This window comes from Tachypleus tridentatus, chromosome 8, assembly GCF_004210375.1.
Source record: "Tachypleus tridentatus isolate NWPU-2018 chromosome 8, ASM421037v1, whole genome shotgun sequence".
NCBI lineage: Eukaryota > Metazoa > Arthropoda > Merostomata > Xiphosura > Limulidae > Tachypleus > Tachypleus tridentatus.
The window spans coordinates 78455571-78475168 of record NC_134832.1 but is presented as its reverse complement, the minus strand read 5'-3'; the positions used below and the strand labels follow the sequence as shown (position 1 = coordinate 78475168).

Below are 19598 nucleotides of genomic sequence, written 5' to 3'. Positions count from 1 at the left end.
TAGCAAAGCCACATTGGGCTATCTACAGAGTCCACCGAGGGGAATCGAACCCCTGATTTTAGCGTTGTAAGTCCGTAGACTTACCGCTGTACCAGGTAATTATACAGGTTATTAAACGACAATTTATCAGAAAACATTAGTTTTTTGTGTTATAAATATTTCATAGAGCAAGAATTTTGAATTGAATCAAAATTCAGTTTTATTCGTTTTCTACTGCAACATATGTTCCTTCAAGTTTATATATTCAAAACGCTAAAATACATGGTATGATTTTCCCTAGCAGATGGAGCACAGACAGCTTATTGTGTAGTTTTGCATTAAAACAAAAATCACCAATATATTGTTATATAAAATAAGTTACATACCTATATGTTACCCAGCATGGCCAGATGGTTAAGGTACTCGACTCATGATTCGCGAGTTCGAATTCACGTCACACCAAACATTTTCGTCCTTTCAGCCGAGGGCGTTATAATGTAACGGTCAATCCTATTATTCGTTGGTAAAAGAGTAACCCAAGAGTTATTGGTGGATAGTGATGACTAGTTGCCTTCTCTCTAGTCTTACACTGCTAAATTAGAGATGGCTAACGCAGATAGCCATCGTGTAGCTTTGCGCGAAATTAAAAAAAAAAAAAAACACACACACACACATATTTATATTGATATTCATTATGTGGACGAAATTTCATAAATTACATTTAAATGGATCAAGCAACTGATAAACATCTTTTTTTCAAGAATAAACTATATTTACAAAAAATCAAATTTTAACTTTGTGTATAATAAATATTTCTAATGTTGATGTCTAGCTCAGTACTTCACAATTGGGTGAATGGTTCACCCAGAGCTAATGAGATCAGAATCAGGGTGAATAAGAATGATGGGGTGAACGGCAACATGAAAGAGTATTACCAATTATACAACAATTTCAAGATAATTCAAATGAATATTATTTATTTTAGTTATAGTCTGACAAATACATTATTTTTTGTTGTGTATTATGTTGTGCTTATTCTACCTGTAGTTTGGTGTACGTCTAAGTTATAATAAAGATTTTTGTATTTTGATGTAGTACTTTTGTTTTTACTTTTTCGAACTGAGATGAATGGGTTGTTATAAATACTTATGGGAGTGAATGATATTGGAAAAGGTTGGCTTAGCTAATACGTATAAAGTATATGTTTGCGCATTTAAGTCATAAATTTTTGTTTGAAATTTAGCAGAAAGTTACACAGTGGGCTATCTATGCTCTCAATACCTCAGATATCGAAACCCCGTTTCTAGCGTTGTACATCCGCAGACATATTGCTGTGCCATCTGAGGGCACTGAAAGAAAGTGTATTTCACAAAGTATACGAAATGTATAAAAATTAGAATAGAAATTAGTTGGGCTGAGTCCTGACAATCATTCTATTTTTAAGAATTATGAAGTAAACCTTATATATTTATAAAAAAAAGAGAAAAACGCATTTAATTTATTTTATATTAAAAAGACACGAAAATCGTAAGATCATATCTGATCAGAAATCACCAAGCAGGAGAACTTGTGCTGGCTTCAATGAATTTCCTGGCTTTTATAGGCCAGAAAGAATGCATGCAAGTTGTCACACAAAGATGGACTGTAACAAATGTTGTAAAACTTCTTTTATTTCAAAGTTGTAGACTTCAATAACCTTATTCCTAAGACTCAAGCTAAACACAACTCACTAGTGATTCTGAATCAGCCAAAATCTATCGCCAAATATTTTGGACTTGTAGTTAGGTTTGAGTCCTGGTTCTGGAACATAAAAACTGGACAAAAACACGTTAAAGAGCATTTAACTCTTTTACTACACACACTTGCATAACAACCACTGAAAACAGTAAAACTCTTAACAACCTCAAAAAAGCTTTAACTATTAGCTTCTTATAGTAGATACACAATCTGTTGACTACTACAGACACCGCCATCTTTAATGACACGGAAATTTTAAGGATTTGTCATTTAATCTGTTTCTATGCAGTCTTGGCACAAACACGTGGTCCAGAAGACTACTGAGTTTGATTTATTCTATTTATCTTTGTGTTATTGTGTGTTTTTTAATAACGGATAACGCTATCTATTCTGCCTGAGAGTATTTTGCATTAATGTCACGCATTCGTGCTGCAAAACTCAACAAATGTAATTCTCTTCACTGTATGAGTGGATAATGTCAGAATGGTACAGCTAACGAATGCTGTCATAAAAAAAAATCATACACTGGAACCTATATTCTTTTTTATTCTAGTTGGTCTTTATTATGTTTAGTTCTCCAGATATTCATCTTGAGGAAGTAAAGTTGAAAATCTATTTCGTCATCCCATGGAGGTGATTCTCTATCTATTTCGTCATCCCATGGAGGTGATTCTCTATCTGTTTCGTCATCCCATGGAGGTGATTCTCTAAGTGGCTACACAAGTGTACATCATATTTTGTGTGTTATCTATTTTCTCTTTATTTTTATTAATCATTTTTCATTTTACCTCAAACGTATATTCTCTATATATGTCTCAAACAGTTTAAAATTCAATAGGTTTTCAAAATGAAATTGCTTTGTAAATTTTCTGCTCGATCTTCCCAATATTAATTGGACCTATATATTACTTAAAAGGAAATCGGTTAACGTGAGAAAACCACAAGTAGATAGGAAGGAGACACTTTTAGGCCATGACCACAGAACTCATTTTAAAGTTTTCTATTTTATTAACATGTGAATAGATTCTTAATTTATCTCTTGAGTGCACAAGCTTAAAGGAACACTTCTAATCTAAAGAATGGTTTATACTCAAAAATCGAAGTACTAATGTCCAAGAGAAAAAGTTAGAAAAATTGTTACGATCCCGTTTTACTGTAGAATACGTAAAAACAAGAAAATGTTTGTTTGTTTTTGAATTTCGCACAAAGCTACTCGAGGGTTATCTGTGCTAACCGTCCCTAATTTAGCAGTGTAAAACTAGAGGGAAGGCAGCTAGTCATCACTACCCACCGCCAATTTTTACCAACTAATAGTGGGATTGACCGAAACAATATAACGCCCCCACGGCTGAAAGGGCGAGCATGTTTGGCGCGACGGGGATGCGAACCCGCGATCCTCAGATTAGGAGTCAACAAGAAAATAACAACTCTGCAATTTTGTAGTTTTATAAATATTCTATGTATTATAACATGAAAAAAACAAATATCAAATATTAACGTATATACATCTATTTATAAAAGTATGCAACATAAAGACATTCTTTCTTGGTAGATCCACGCAGGAACTGTTTCTCTACTTCAAACGTCGTAAGTCGAAATTCAGCTCCTGGTTGCAGAATTAAAAGTTGAAATTAACGTCAGATGTACAGTTATAAAAGTTCACTGTTTCAGTGCTAATTTCACAAAACTTGTCGATATTTTCGAAAGCGGTTTAACTTTCTTTCATAATTTATATTGATTTGGTTAGTCTGATTTGTCTCTTCTTTCTTTTTATCTTTGTTATTAGTAAAATCTGAATTTCTACAATTTTTGAAGTTTGAATTTTTCGATCAAACTAACTTATGAATTAAAACAAACTTATCCACTAGTTTTGCATCTTCTGACAACAAATATAGCATGTACCTGAGTCTTTATATTTTTGTTGTCAACTGTCGAAGAAACCTAACCCTAATTTTAATACTAATTAAACCAATACACTAAATAATTTTATTTAATTAAATAATACTCCGTAAACGTAGAATAATAACATGCTAAAAGCAGACAATCTCCAATAATTATAACATTTTTTTTCGTTTTTCTAAGTGTATGATAACAGCTGTTAAACATTAAGCTTAGTTTAACATGGTTCTCTGGGACTAAAGTTTGAGCTGGAAATGATATAGGCAATTCTCTGTACATGAAACAACCTAACATGATACATCATTTGAAAGATTAAAACTTTTTCTTTCTATTAGTTATACATAATATAGTATTAAACATAATTAATCTATAATCTAACCATCATGTCAGGGAGCTAACCAGGCTGACTTCTCTGGCGTCTTTAACAAACAGGTGGCAAGTAGTTGATCTGGAAAGTTTGAAACTGGAATAGTTTCTACAAACACACCAGGTTTTCTGCATCAAGAACAGCTGAAACCCTTTGCTGGTTTGGGTCACTCTAAGCTAGAGATTGAAGATGCTGCTGGAAAATGAAGCTTACAGACCAAAACTAACTGAGTTTCAACCAAGAAGTTTAATTTATTCGTCATAGCAACATGCCGCTATTGATCAAAAGTGAGAGTTACGTATTCACATAAATAATGAACTGATAGAGACTTGTGTTTTTGATAATAGTGCTTTGCTTATTGGCTGTTCAAGAAACATCCGCAGTCTTCTGTATTCACTGTTGTAATTTAGTGGTGAAAACTAATCCAATTCTTAAGACAACTCATGTAAATAATTTTTCGGAATGCTTGAACTCAGAATCATGTTCATTAACTTCTTATTCTGAGTTTTGGCAGTAGAGCATTTGTGGCTAATGATCATGGATAAGAAGCAACCGTCTGTATAGATAAAGTATACCAGAACTAGGTCTGGCAGAAAGCAGAATCACTTACTTGGCCAAACTTAAAGATGAAAGGTATCGTGTTCAGAAATGCTTGACTACATACACGCAGATGAAGGTTATCTCTCAGAATAGTAGCTGTATGTTACAGCAATATCCTAATTTGATATTTTTTATCGTGAAACGTGACAGTAACATCTATTGGGTGCTTAGGACATTTTGTCTGTCACTGAAACTGTTTCTGCGGTAATAGGGTTTTAAATAGTTACATGAAATGAGTTACTAGCAAACGAAAGCAGTTGTGGTTGCAGTAGTTTAAACTTATATATGTTTTTAGATGCCCACGTGTTGGAAGTCTTGTAATTCGCTAAATTCTTCTCTGTCCAGTATATCATTACACATTTCAATGTAGTAAAACTACTTATCAGTAACTATACAGGGCTTTCAAAAGATTATTACTATCACTACACTACTACAACAAAAGATTCCTGACATTGAGATAAAATATTTACATACTATTGTAACATGAAGGACAGGAGAATTCTTTCCAGACAATTTCCATATAACAGCGAGAGGATTGGTGAAAAGCGTTAACTGTCACAGCTCTGGAAATGTTAAATTATTGGAGATCAGGTTGAAATTTACCATTGTTCTGAAAGGTACACAGGTTTGCTTGGGGCAAACTCAGTTTATGAAGCACATATGTGGCTTTGTACATAATTATGATTAATACACATACATCGTGTTTCTGGCGAACGTAATTTTAATTAGCCTAATCAGGAATTCTAAGAATAACAAGTTTATGTTTACTTCACTGCAATTAGTGGAGATTCGAACAAGGAAAACAGAAAAGCATAACTTCATTTTGTAATCAGTGCCGCTTATTTCTCAGTGATGGTTAACAACGAACTCAATACAGATGTTACAAAGAAGCTAGCATAACCCAATAACACACATTGACAAAACTGTAGATTGAATTGGACCTTTCTTGAACTTAGACTTCGGGATTAAGTAACTTTTGGAATGCTAAGTTTATTTATTATGTGTATTATTGTGCGGCTATATAATGTAAAGAGCTGAATAGTAGCCGATGACACTTTTGGTTCATTTCTCGTATCCATCATATAGATTTTTCGCACAGCAACTACAAAGTACTTTCATACCAACAGTATATTTCTATTTTTCACTATAATATAGGTCTATATTATCTCTCTTTGGTTAGGCCTGGCATGGCCAGGTGTGTTAAGGCGTTTGTCTTGTAATCTGAGGGTAGCGGGTTCGAATTTCCGTCACACCAAACATGCTCGCCCTTTCAGCCGTGGGGACGTTACAATGTGACGGTCAATCCCATTATTCGTTGGTAAAAGAGTAGCCCAAGAGTTGGCGGTGGGTGGTGATGACTAGTTGCCTTCCCTCTACTTTTACACTGCAAAATTAGGGACGGCTAGCGCAGATAGCCCTCATGTAGCTTTGCGCGAAATTCAAAAAACAAAATCTCTTTGGTTACCTTGTGTTGAAAGTTACTGATGAAGAGTGGAATTCTTCGAAAATAGTATAACTTAATAACACATATTGATCAAAGTGTAGTTTGAACTATATCTTAGTTCAACTTACCTTTCGAGATTAAACAATTTTCGTTCGAATACTAAATTTATTGAAGCTATATCATGTGAATAATTGATCAGTAGCCAATGGTACTTTTACTTCACTTTGCCTATCTAGTGTTTAGGCTTTTCTCGTAGTAACTACAAGGCATGTTCACACCTACAGTATGATTGTTAAATTTTAAACAAACAAATAACACACGCACTCGTTATGTAACGTTAACAACTTCCTGGATCAATACAAGTATCTAAAATAATATATTTTCATTTAGTTGTAGAAGGGTAAAACTATGATTCTTTTTTACTGTTTCGTTTATAAGTAAATAAAATTTGTTAGAAACATTTCATGAAATCAAAGTTATGGCAGGCGTTGTTTTACATGGTAATTTAGAAACCAAGCTAGAAAGAATAGGTCTTGGATGAGTGTGTTTTTCTTATAGAAAAGCCACATTAGGTTATCTGTTGAGCTCACCGAGGGGAATCGAATACCTGATTTTAGCGGTGTAAATCTGTAGACTTATCGCTGTACCAGCGGAGGTCGTCTGAGTGAGGGAAAAGGTACATAACATTTCCAATGTTGTAGACTAAGGAATGAATAAATTGATATTATATACTTTATCCCAATAAATTCCTTTCTTTATTTCTTTGCTAGAATAAGTGTAATATAAGTAATATTTTCATAGTTTTCACGAATTTTTATATATTAAAAATAGTTAGAACATATCATGTTTTAATGATTAAATAATTAGCAGAACATGAATACACGACTAGTTTTGAAGGCCAAGTATTTCATTTTCACGCAAGCTTGTCGGATTATTTATGTGTTTTTAATTCTGCAATGATTTGTTCATTATTATTATGCTACCGTGTTTTTAATATTTGTTACGGACTTGCGCAACTACTTTTCGGTTTTTACTGTAACTTTTCAAAGGTTTATTTCTAATCGGGTTTTCTTAACAGTTGAGATAATTTTGTAAAATAAAAGAGATCGGAACCTTTAAACAGTCTTTGTGATGGTAGAATCTGCTGGTACCATTGAGGGTGAATTGAAAAACAAAGTTAATTAGTGATACGCGTATAATTTATATTATAGTATAAGTATTTGTATCACAAATAGTGATAGTCAGCTAGAGATTAAAATAATATGATGAATAGACCTGTTTTAGAAGTTTTTGTTACGCTTTTCGTCGCTTGCTTATTATCTTTGACTAAGGCAAATACTAAATATGCAGATTGTGGTAAGTCTTAAACTCTTCAGAATTTTAATTTAAATAAAAATCTTGAGAAACCTTAAGATGACCTTGGAAGGTCGAAAAGTTGTTCCCTTCTTATCAATAACAGTGTTAATACCCATAACAGCCGTCCTGAGATACATTTTTATATTAAGTGGGTTTCTCGTCAAGTAGTATAGTATCGTTATTACTGATTACTATTGCTCCTACTATTACAGAATAGTATTGGTAGTAGTATAACAATTTACAACCTGTAATATGGTTTCCATGAAAAATTATGATTTTCATATAAATACTAAACCTTTTTTATATTTATGAAATGTTATTATAAATCAGTTTATTTGATGAAATGTATCGAGTTAATCTTCTATTGCTATTAAGAGTGCCAAGGACCAATTCGGTGTTCCAAACTCGTATGCTGGAGAAACTTAGCTTTTGAAACACTTCTCTGATACATCAGTGTGTCATGTGGTACACTGCCAAAAGTTCGTTGTGACCAGTCAGCTGGACATGTGGAAGCAAGTGTATTAAAAAAAAAAAAATCTTTAGGCAACCAAACTGAAGATTTCACTCTTTGCAACAGAAAACATTCAAGCACTGTCACTTTATTTGGTCTTTGGTTGTAATGCTTTGTCTCAAAAAGTGGTTTAATTTAAAACCCATAAAATGATAACAAAAGTTGTCAAACTTTTAGCTGAAGTAAATGATGAATTTAGATGATGAATCTTAACAATTTTTGTCTCTCACAATGGTTATGTAACATTATGTATCAATCATTTATTAGCCACAAGGTCAGTCACAATTATTTTAAACTTATTCAAATAATAAAAAAAGAAAAAAAGGAAAAGTATATTTTTCATGACACATTTATTAAAACTTCAACTATTTTAAATTTAATGAAGCTTCAAAGTGCATTATTTGTAGTAATTACACAATGGTACACAATGACGTCAACTTTACATAATCAGAATCAGGCTAATTGCTCTACAGTAATTGGTGATTTCTGATTGTGACATGATCGATAAAACAGTATTTGTTAGACTTTATTTGGATTACTGTATTTAATTTTAATCACCTTAATTAAGAAATGATATTGAGTTGTTGAAGAAGATTCAGAGGAGAGCAATCAAGATTCCAGGTTTAGTAGGATTATTATGAGGAGATTGGTTGGAATTTTAACATAGTTGAAGTTTTAAAGATTGTTAGATGTTTATAAAGCAAAATCAAGATGTACATTTAAATAGTAAGGTGAGCATCTATTTTCAGGATAGACAAAACTTGTTATTATTATGAAAAGTTAATAACATTATGTGACTTAATGAATGTTTCAGGATCAGTTTCTGGTAAGATTCAGTCCTTGGTAGTATCTGGATGCGACTCTGAAGATCGGTGTATACTGAAAAGTGGAAGCACTGTTTCCCTAAGTGCATCTTTTAAGTCATGTAAGTTTGTGGGCACATTGTTCTTGTACATGTAACAAGGAGTGAGGTTTTTTTTTTTTTCCAGTTTTATCTTTTGGTGCTATTGGAATGTTGTAAGTTGTATCTTCATTTGTAACATGTAATTCTTTTATTTCTTTATGTTCAAAGACAGTCATGCACAAGCATTGCAATCTTAAATATATTTTGATGTCTCATGTTTATTAAAATTGAAAATTAACGTGTGTAATAAAGAACTCAAATGTAAAACTCATGATTGTCGTGCATTTTTAAGTGTGTGGACATATTGTTGAATGTATTTTTACAAATTATTCATTTGTGTGTCTAATTTATAATTAGGACTTGTGATCTTGATCATTATTAAAGTAGCTGTCAGGTTATATCGTGTGTATGGGGGGGGGAGCATTTTGAAATTACTGATTTCATTCAAGACATGACAGGAAAATGCTATATAGTATTGAACTTTGGTCATTAAAAAATACATTTGGTTTATAAGATTCAAATAAGGTAATCAATTATGCCATAGTAAGAAGCCAACTTTACATTCTTATAGAAATAATTTATTCTTAGTTTTTCTTTGCAGTTGTTTAAAATTATTCCCAAATTTTCTATTATAAAGAAAGATTAGATATTTTATTTCTTGAGGAATGAACATATTAGTTGTTGCAATAAAACTGTAATTTTTACTTTTCGTTTTAGGTCTTTCATTTTTAACCAGTTGTAATGAAAGTTTACAAGTATTGTATTTTTTTACTGAAATAAATATTTGAAGTTATTTTATATTTTCTAAATCTTAAAACTAAATATTGTAGTGGTGGATTCCAACAAAGCTACAACTGTTATCCATGGTATTATTGGAGGGGTACCTCTACCCTTCCCAGTCCCAGATCCCAATGCTTGCCAGTCATCTGGTATCCAGTGTCCAGTAGAGAATGGGAAGTCATATGATTTTTCATATTCTCTTCAGGTGAAGACAACATATCCAAAAGTAAGTATAGATGTAATATGAACATCATGCATCTTGTTTAATTTGAACAAAAGCTGATTTAAATTTATGAACATTAAATTTTAAACCTATTGCTTTAAGAGGTGAAATACATTAAAAATATAATATGGGGGAAATATTGTTTTAAAGTGTCAAATTAACAGTTTAATTGACAATAGCTAAAATTAACTGAATGCCTAGTGGTATGTGATTATCAATCTTTTGTCCCCTCGCACACTCTTTAATGAACCCAGTACAATGTGTACCATTGTACTCAAATACTATATTGCCCCAAATTAATGCCACTGGGGGCATTTCAAACTGTAATTGGGTAGCTAATTGTGGTATTTGTGTAGTTCCAGATTCTGTTTTTTACATGTGATTTGTTGATTTCAATGCTAACAAGTGTGTGTGTGTGTGTGTGTGTGTGCATGTTTATTCTAATAAGCGTGTTCATTTTTTTCCTTCAAGTTAAAGTCAAGGTTAGAAAAGTGGATTATTTGGTTTACTATTGCAGTCACATAAGGTAAACTTTATAAAATTTCCAGGGAGCAGGGGACATTAATAATGGGCCATAAGGTTGGTTTATTTGTAGAAACTGATTCTATAGTTTATAAAATCAGCACTGATAAGTGTGTAACTTAATGAAATTTTGAAGTAAAACATATTCATTTAATTAAATGTGGTAGCACTTTATTAAAACTATAATATAGAAACTGTCTTTAAATAAGTATCTGTAAGCCACAAATTGGAAATCGCTTCTATAAATGTAAGTGTAAAAGCTGTGTATTGAAATAATTTTATATAGTCTAAATTCTAAAGTATTTCACAGCAAAAACAATGTACAATATGATCTAAATTTTCCTAAGATAGAGGCAAAATATAAAAATTGCAAAGAATTGTCATGTGACTGTCAACACAAGGTATACTATCTTATCACTGATTCAGAGAAATCATTTGCAAATAGTACATGCAATGTTAATTTACTAACATTTCATACTTGTTGAGTAATATTTGCAGTTATGTAATAGGAGTCAGGATATATGCTGGGAATGTGTGGGTATTTGCATACTTTTATAGAATTTGAATATTAAAGATTTCATTTTTGTATTTTGTCCATGTGACAACTTTTAACAATGTATTTTCTTTTTCTAGTATTGACTGGAAATACAATTGCATCAATAATTGCTTTGCTATTATAAATTTAATTCATGCATTGTTAAATTGTAGTATTTGAACTTGCATGTATTTATTAATATAAATTATTCATTTTTATATTTTAAAAACCATGAGTTGGAAGTGTATTTGCAGGACTTGAGTTTTGTGTATAAGTGACAACAATAACATTTATTTGTTTTAATTGTCAATGTTTTGAATCTGTTATAGTTGGAGGTTGATGTCAAATGGGAACTACAAGATGACAATGGAAAAGATATAATTTGTGCTATAATCCCAGCAAAGATAGTGTAACATTTTGGAAGAATCTATTTGAGACATAAGTATACTATACATAATATGATTATAGGTAGTTGCAGTATATATAATGTTAATTGTTAATTCAACCCCATAATATATTTTTGGACAATGATTGAAATAAAGGTCTAATTTTTTTATCTCTGTTGCTTGCATTTTTGTATGCACACTTTATATATTACTTTCTCATGCTTTCATTAGAAAGAAGAGGTATATGTAACAGAACTGCATAGAAAATTTTTACCCGATTAATTCATTGTTAAATTTTTCATGAATACAGTTCATTGTATATACTGAATATTTTCATTCCAAGTAGAGTAAACCATGCAATTTTTTTTTTCTGTTTCAACATACAAATCTAGAATAAGAAAAGTTTTGCCTCGCATTGGTGCATTTATATTGAGGGAAAAATCAGTTTTTCATTTTTGTTTTACTTTCATACCATAACTGAAAAACTTCAGTTATACGTGTGTGTTGGTGCATAATCATATCTGAATATGCAGAACTGTGGTGTGTGCACACGTTTACATATGTACGTACGATATCTACCCAAGAGCTGAATGAAGTGTGTAGTTAATGTCTTGTGTATACTAAAGATAATTATAAGAATATGGCAGAAACTTGAAAGATGTCCTTTTAACAGTAAGTTAAAGAAAATTACTTGTTCATATGAAAACTGTTTCAAATGGTAAAAAGAAATCAAGTAATATTTCCCTTACTGTAACCAGTTCTTGATAAGTGTATCATATTCTTTATTAATGTATTACAAGCCTGTGATATTGGATTGATATTGAAGTATTACTTGGTTATCTTTTGGCTAAAAAGTAATCTGGGCAAGTGAAAAGCTTAATTTTCTTGAATAAATTATCTAATCATTTATCTTCCAAAACAACACCCTCAATCAAACCTTTGAGTGAGTATTGTATTTTTGATTTGTGTAGCAAAATAAGCTTAATACGTTATTAATAGAAACCACACTTTTATTGTGAACAATGTCTTTCTGAGCATTCGTTTCCCATTTACAGTAGCTACTTCTCACACTGCATTTGAAAACCTGCACACACAGGCAAAGCTTGACATTCACTTTTGAAATGACAGCACAATAAGCATATATAATATTAATGCTAAACCTTATTTTGCCAGCAGGATATTCTACATTATATTGTTAGTAATTAATCATACTATTATTTACATTTCAAAATATGACGTATTTTAAAGAATAAAAATTTAGAATCATCGTATGTTTTATTATTGTGGCTCTTAAAGTAACTGAAATGTTCAACAATTACTTTTCACAGTGGTAGGTATAAGTACCTCCAGGATGAAACCAGAAGTGTAACACAACCTTTTTAAAATCCATGAATTAACTTAAATTAATAGATTAGCTTAAGCTTTCCACATCACTGAGGACGAATATTTTTACTTGTGATAAATAATTCGAGGGCATGTTAACAATACACAAATATTGAATGGTTGCTACTGGGATATGCTGGTAGCTTAACTGCCCTTCAATTTTGAGTAGGGTTGATTTCCCATTTAATGATTTTCATGTTCCTTAAACTTAGTAAAGTTTAATTCCCAGAAATTATTTTTAAAATTGAATGTATCCAACAGATCAGTATTCAGTATGTTTTAACAAATGTGCATCATTGTCCATTTTAAGATGCAAAGATTAATTACTTAATTTATCCTCGCAAATTGTCTTGGGTATGTCAGTGTTTATTGGAGATCTATTTTTCTTTATGTGACTTAAGGATTTGATAATGTACTCAAAATGTAGCAGTGTCATCAGTATTTAACTATTTTAAAGTTTATTAACCTTTATGTTAACTGATGAATAAAACTACTAAAGATCATCATGATCACATCAAGTATTTATTTAGATTATAGTATTTTCAATTAAAACCAGTTTCCATAAAGATTAAAGCAGATACGCTAGCCATATAACTGGAAGTTCAGCAAGATATATTAAAAAGTAATACTGATTCCATTAAAACTAATGCAGTGCTAAGAAGCAAATGGATTAAACAGATGAAACAATCTTTATTGAAACAACACAAAGCAGCATTGTATGCACAACACCTTTGAACGTTGGGCATCACTTCAACAAGAGAAATAATTGTAGGCTCAAGTCGCATGGCCAAAGGGATGAACTCGAAATATTTCACGCAGACAAAACTTCATGTTTCTTGATTGAATCAGTAATATAAGATTTCAACAGATTAGCTAGTTCTATCCAGATAACTGGTCATTCTTATATTCACAAAATCAAGGACGTTGAAACCTCGCATCACCTGACCTTACTTTGAGGAAACCTCACTTTTCATGCACAAGGTGCAGCTGTACCCCACAGAGAGACCAGATGTTATCCTTAAAGATTGACAAAGAATAAAATATAGGTTGAATGTAAGCAACTTTATTACTTTCTTGACCACATGTTATTTGAAAACTACACATGCCATATACTTAACTTTCTGATTATTAGAAAAGTGTACTACAGGTACGAATTAATCACTCAACACTTTCCAGTTGACGAGCATTAACGTAAGGAATTATGATGCTAAAAAACAAAGTTCGAACACATTGGTAAGCACGGAGATAACACGTTGTTTAGCTTTGCACTAAAAAAAAAGAAAGTATGAACAAAAATCTTTTTAAGATGGCTACAAAGTTTAGAACTCTAAATGGCCAGCATTTTTGTTTAAAACGATGGAATTTACGAAAAGAGATACGATCTTTAATAGTTCAAAAGTATTGAATTTATACTTTTAGGGATCAACTTTTGCTCGCGCTGATTGTATTAGGTGAATTGGGCTAGCAACTATCTAAAAATTATAGACTTATTTAAACGTGTAACAGTGTAATTGAAGGCTTAAAAATTATACATATGCATTACATGGCTTAGTTTGGCTAGCACATGAACTAACATATCTCGACTGTGAATTTCGGAGATTAATTTAAGGTTAACCACTTTTCGTTGCAAAAATTTGCTACGCACTTTGGAGTCGTTGATTCTCTGTAAAAGTGACGGTGAAATGTTACTGTTGGTGATGGATGATTTCATTCTAGCCTAATTCATGGATGATAGCAACAGAACTGGAACAGCGTTTTGGTATTTAAAAAAAAAACTTTTCTACAATAAGTAATCTCTTTAGGGTAAACTATGTTTGATTTTGACCTTGCATGTGTGAAAACGTATCATAGAATATCATTGTCTCGTTCTGATATCTTCTAGCAACAAAATGAAACATTCTGTAACTTTGCAGTTTATTGTGTTTGTATGTGTGCAACATTTTTCTATGTGTGATTCAATATAAGTTTCCTTTAGGTTCAATAAACATTGGATCAACGATAAGCTTGAAGTTTTACATTGCAGATCAGATAGTCCATTGTATAGATATGGATTTACACACAAGCAGATAGTTCTAAATGAGAGACTGCTATACCCAGATGGTGTTTTCATGGGTTTGTGCAAAATACTATATAAAACTTTGACCAAAACATTTTCAACCTGAGATAAAACGTATACGTATTCAGAATTTATCAAAATTATTATTTTGAAACTGGAAAACAAGCACTAAGAAAAAAATCTTTGACATACTAGTAATATTTAAAATCAAGGAGCAGAATGATTTAGTGCGTAAAATCAAACATCGGTGTTTTGTATGTGTGTGGGCGTGCGAGTGCAAAATTGGAGGTGGGCTAACCATCATTAGGGACCTTGAAACAAAGACATGTCGATAATGAAAAATTTACTATGTACACAAGTTCCTGCAAAAATTATTTTTAGTTTGTTTATATAAAGTTCTTATTCAAATTATTTACAAAGGTTCATTTGTTACTAATCATGAGCTACACAATGGGCTATTTATGCTCTGCCCATTGCTGAACCACCAGAGTGAGGGTGGCCCTTACAATTTGTCTTTTGTTCAGCACTAAACCACACAATTGATTAATTGTGCTCTGTCCACTACTGAACCACCAGAGTGAGGGTGGTTCTTAGAGTTTGTTTTTTTGTTCAGCACTAAACCACACAATGACCTATTTATGATATGCACTCACTCAACGAGTGTCGATACATGTTTTTTTGTGTGTGTTATAAGCTTTCAGACCTATTGTTGAACTACCGGAAAAGCGGTATTTACAGTAAAGTGGCAGAATATTATGAACGTCTGACATATAAATCCATGTCTAAAATTGGTCATATTTAGATGATTCAGTACAGAGATTTGTATCTTGAGGAAGTAATATCAACAGCTTGCTTGTTTACTTTATGGTGATTGTATTTTCACTTTAAGCTACCTAGCTTATTTCTATATATTTTAAAGACTCACTTCCCACTTTTTAAATTAACAATATTTAATAATCTTGTTTCTTTAGTTTTTGTAGGTCCGTTATGGATATAACTTTGTATAATAGCAGTACTGCTCTATTTTAAACAGTTTAATTTAATGAAATACATAGTCGGTATATGATGCTCTCTCGGGAAAACAATGATAACCTTTGGATTGGCTTCGTGCTCCTGGTACCATTGCCACAATGTAATCATTGATGGTGGTAAAACATGTATGATCACTAACTATTTTGCATGGTGATAAACATACTAAATGTTACGTACATGTTTGTAAAATATAACTATCGTATTTATATCCTGTAGCAGTATGGGAAGCCTGTAAATACTGGATTTGAGGGACTAATGAACTATACTGAAATGTCGTATGGAGTGAATTTTGTAACCACGTGAATTTTATATGAGCATGCGCATGCAGTGCATGTTGTCTGGTATTTATATCAATAAATACACGTAGCAATATGAACTCTTCAAGTTGTACAGATGCATTCATAAATATTAAATGGAAATATATGAACGTGTAATAATATGATAGTATATGTATACAAATAAGCAATTTATATATTTTTTACAACTGACAACTGTTATATTTCCCTCTTCATCTTCGTCCTTACCACTTGTCATAGTAAGGTCAGTCACGGTTTTACTGCAGCTGGCAAGGTTTTCTCTTAGAGTGACATTATGCATAAAGTCGAAAAAGGGTTAATTAACAATTATGAATTGATTATATAAATATACCTTTCCCACTTTTATTTCTTAGGAGTTTGGGTTGTGAAACTTCAACAACCCTCTTCTATTTTGACCACCCTAAACTCTAGAGGGCCATCGCAGCTGCATACTTTACGTGAAACTAAATATTTTATAAGCAAAATATGTAGCTAGAAAGTTTCTGCTTCGCTTTCGCCTACATTTGTCACTCCTTATAGTCAGCTTTAAATATAGCTTTTGTAGCTGCAATATCTGTAACATTGGTAGTTGGAGGCCCGGCATGGCCAAGCGTGTTAAGGCGTGCGACTCGTAATCTGAGGGTCGCGGGTTCGCATCCGCGTCGCGCCGAACATGCTCGCCCTCCCACTCGTGGGGGCGTTATAATGTGACGTGTGACGGTCAATCCCACTATTCGTTTGTAAAAGAGTTGGCGGTGGGTGGTGATGACTAGCTGCCTTCCCTCTAGTCTTACACTGTTAAATTAGGGACGGGTAGCACAGATAGCCCTCGAGTAGCTTTGTGCGAAATTAAAAAAACAAACAAACAAAACAAACAAACATTGGTAGTTAGTGTTATTAAACACCATCAGTCATCACCGTGATTGCCGATCCGATGCTCGAATCTGAGCTTAGTGCTATATTTAAAAGTATAGCTTTAAAATTCTGTTGTGGGAGATAGCGTAGGCATTTGTATAACCAGAGGTGGATTTCAGGTCGTGTGGGCCAAAGGACTAATAATTTTGTTGGTCCTACATCTAATTTTACATGAAATAAAATTATCAATGGGACCTCGTTAAGTCCATGAACCCCTACCTAAATACACCACTGTGTATAACATGGACCAAATTGATCACACAGTACCAACAAACAAATAAACTGTGATCCTATCAGCGGCGTCGTGTCTGAAAGGACAGGAACTTTATAAATAAACAAATGACACATGACATCAGTACAGTTTAGAATTGTAGGTGAGACCTCAGTGTCCGAGACCTGGACTTGTAATGAATGAAGAAATGAAAAATAAAGCAAGAAGAGTAAACACTGGATGCGTTAAACAAACTTTATTAACATGTTATAACTGTAAATATTTTACATATTAACCTCACAATCTTTGTTTTAATGTCTTCTCCTATAAAAAACAATGAGAAAATAACGAATAAATAAAAAATAAAAAAGGTTAGCAGATAAAACAAAATAAAAACTGTTGTTGTTTTTCAAAAGTTTATGGTGTCTGAAACCAAACAGGACCACAGAAGATCTACTAGACGTGTTGAATTTAAATATATAGACTAAATGAAGTTCATACAAACCTATAATAATACTGCGTAATACAAGGCATAGGCCCAATTATTTTGGAATAATGCATGTTATAACTGTAGTTTGACGTACAGATAACATGGCAGTTGGTGACGTAAGCAAAGATAAGAGAGGCACAATCATTGCAAAAATGCATACCAACTAACAAGCGGTTTTACTAGTAAAATGTTTTTGATGCTATCTCGTGCCCAGTATGAACTGCTGAGTAATTGATATCACTATGTAACAAAATTTTTACTTTTTCTTGTTCCTGGCCAGAAAGTGTTGTTTCCCAACTGCTTATGACTAAAGTAAATGGAAAATACCTGCTTTTCTTTTCAAACTTTGCTTTCGTGACCTGGGTAATGAATTTCTCAAATTTATCCATTTTCCAAAACGTTCCTGGTAGATTCAGTGCTGAGTAGCTGATAAAGAATTTTCTCGAACTTACAAGATTTTTCAAGAATTTTCTAGAATATTGTAGAACTTACGAGAATTTTCAAAACCTTTTAAAATTTTCTAGAACTTTCCATAGTAATATGTATATATATATATACAGGGGTTCACCACTAACCACTTTAGTTTAGTTCTAGCTGCCTAAGTGAACACATAGACCTATTTGATTTTAGTAGAGATGGCATCAAGGAGCTGCAAGCATTCTCCAAACGCATTCTACTATGTATGTGGCTAATTTATCAAGAAGAAAGCAAAAAAGTACTCTGATACAGCATCTGCTAAAATGTGTGAAGCCTACAAGGCATATTTCGGCATGCTCGCTTCTGCCACAATGTATACGGTCTGTGCGGTGCAAATGGAATTGTCTGTAACCCGATGGAGTGGCGCCTCATCATTGATAGCTCATCCAGAAGCCTCAAAGTTGTGCTGCTCTATAATGAGAATAAGTATCCGTCTCTTCCTTGGCTCATTTGATGCACCTCAAAGAGGAATAGAACAGTGTTAAGACCTTGCTAGAAGCCTTGAAGTATGATGAGTATTGGGAGGTTATTGGAGACTTCAAAATGATGGCATTCCTGATGGGTCTCCAAGCAGGCTTTACCAAGTTTCCCTGTTATCTTTGCCTTTGGGAAGTAGCGACACCGCAGCGCACTACAACCGGAAGCACTGGCCGCAACGGGCCAAGTTATCTGTGGGGAGGCACAATGTCAAGTGGGAGTCACTAGTGGACCTTCAGAAGGTGTTGCTGCCACCATTGCACATAAAATTGGGTTTTATGAAACAATTTGTCACAGCTCTTAATAAGGAGTCTGCAGTCTTCAAGTACTTTCGAGACTTCTTCCCTAAGCTGTCTGGGGCAAAGGTCAAAGCTGGTGTCTTCGTTGGACCACAAATAAAGAAGATCCTGGAGTGCACAGAATTCCGCAAGAAGCTCAGTAGGAAGGGAAAAAGCATATGGCAGCTTTTTCGCAGTGGTTTGGGGCTTCTTAGGCAATCACAAGGTCGAAAATTATGTGGAACTGGTTGAGGCTCTGGTGAAGAACTACGGCAAAATGGGCTGCAGGATGTTCCTGAAAGTCCATATCTTTGACTCTCATCTTGATAAATTCAAGAAGAACATGGGATCATACTCAGAGGAGGTGGGCGAGCGCTTCCACTAAGATGTAATGGACTTTCAACGCCGTTACCAAGGAGCGCATAACGAAATCATGATGGGAGACTATATTTGGGGGCTGATACATGAAAGTGGTTTACATTACAGTCGCAAATTTTGAAAAAACTACTCATTTCTAAACATTTTTGTTCATTTTTGCATAACTTTACTATAAATACATGTAAATCTTGATTCATATGTTGTTTTATCAGACCTTATGTAAATGAAAATGTGCAAATTTGCCCTTTTTTACTTTTTTAATTTCAGATAGCTACACAAGGGCTATCTGCGCTAGCCATCCCTAATTTAACAGTGTGAGACTAGAGTGAAGGCAGCTAGTCATCACCACCCATCGCCAACTC

General features: G+C 33.0%; 1 protein-coding gene across 1 annotated transcript; it reads left to right on the top strand.

Annotated features, from left to right (window-relative positions):
- Positions 1 to 7102: 7102 nt before the first annotated feature.
- Positions 7103 to 11413, top strand: LOC143222749 (NPC intracellular cholesterol transporter 2 homolog a-like). The gene is made up of 4 exons (XM_076449686.1): positions 7103 to 7382; positions 8708 to 8818; positions 9628 to 9803; positions 11187 to 11413. The coding sequence occupies exons 1-4, from the start codon at positions 7289 to 7291 to the stop codon at positions 11268 to 11270; spliced, it is 465 nt and encodes a 154-aa protein (XP_076305801.1). The 5' UTR covers positions 7103 to 7288; the 3' UTR covers positions 11271 to 11413.
- The last annotated feature ends 8185 nt before the right edge of the window (positions 11414 to 19598 follow it).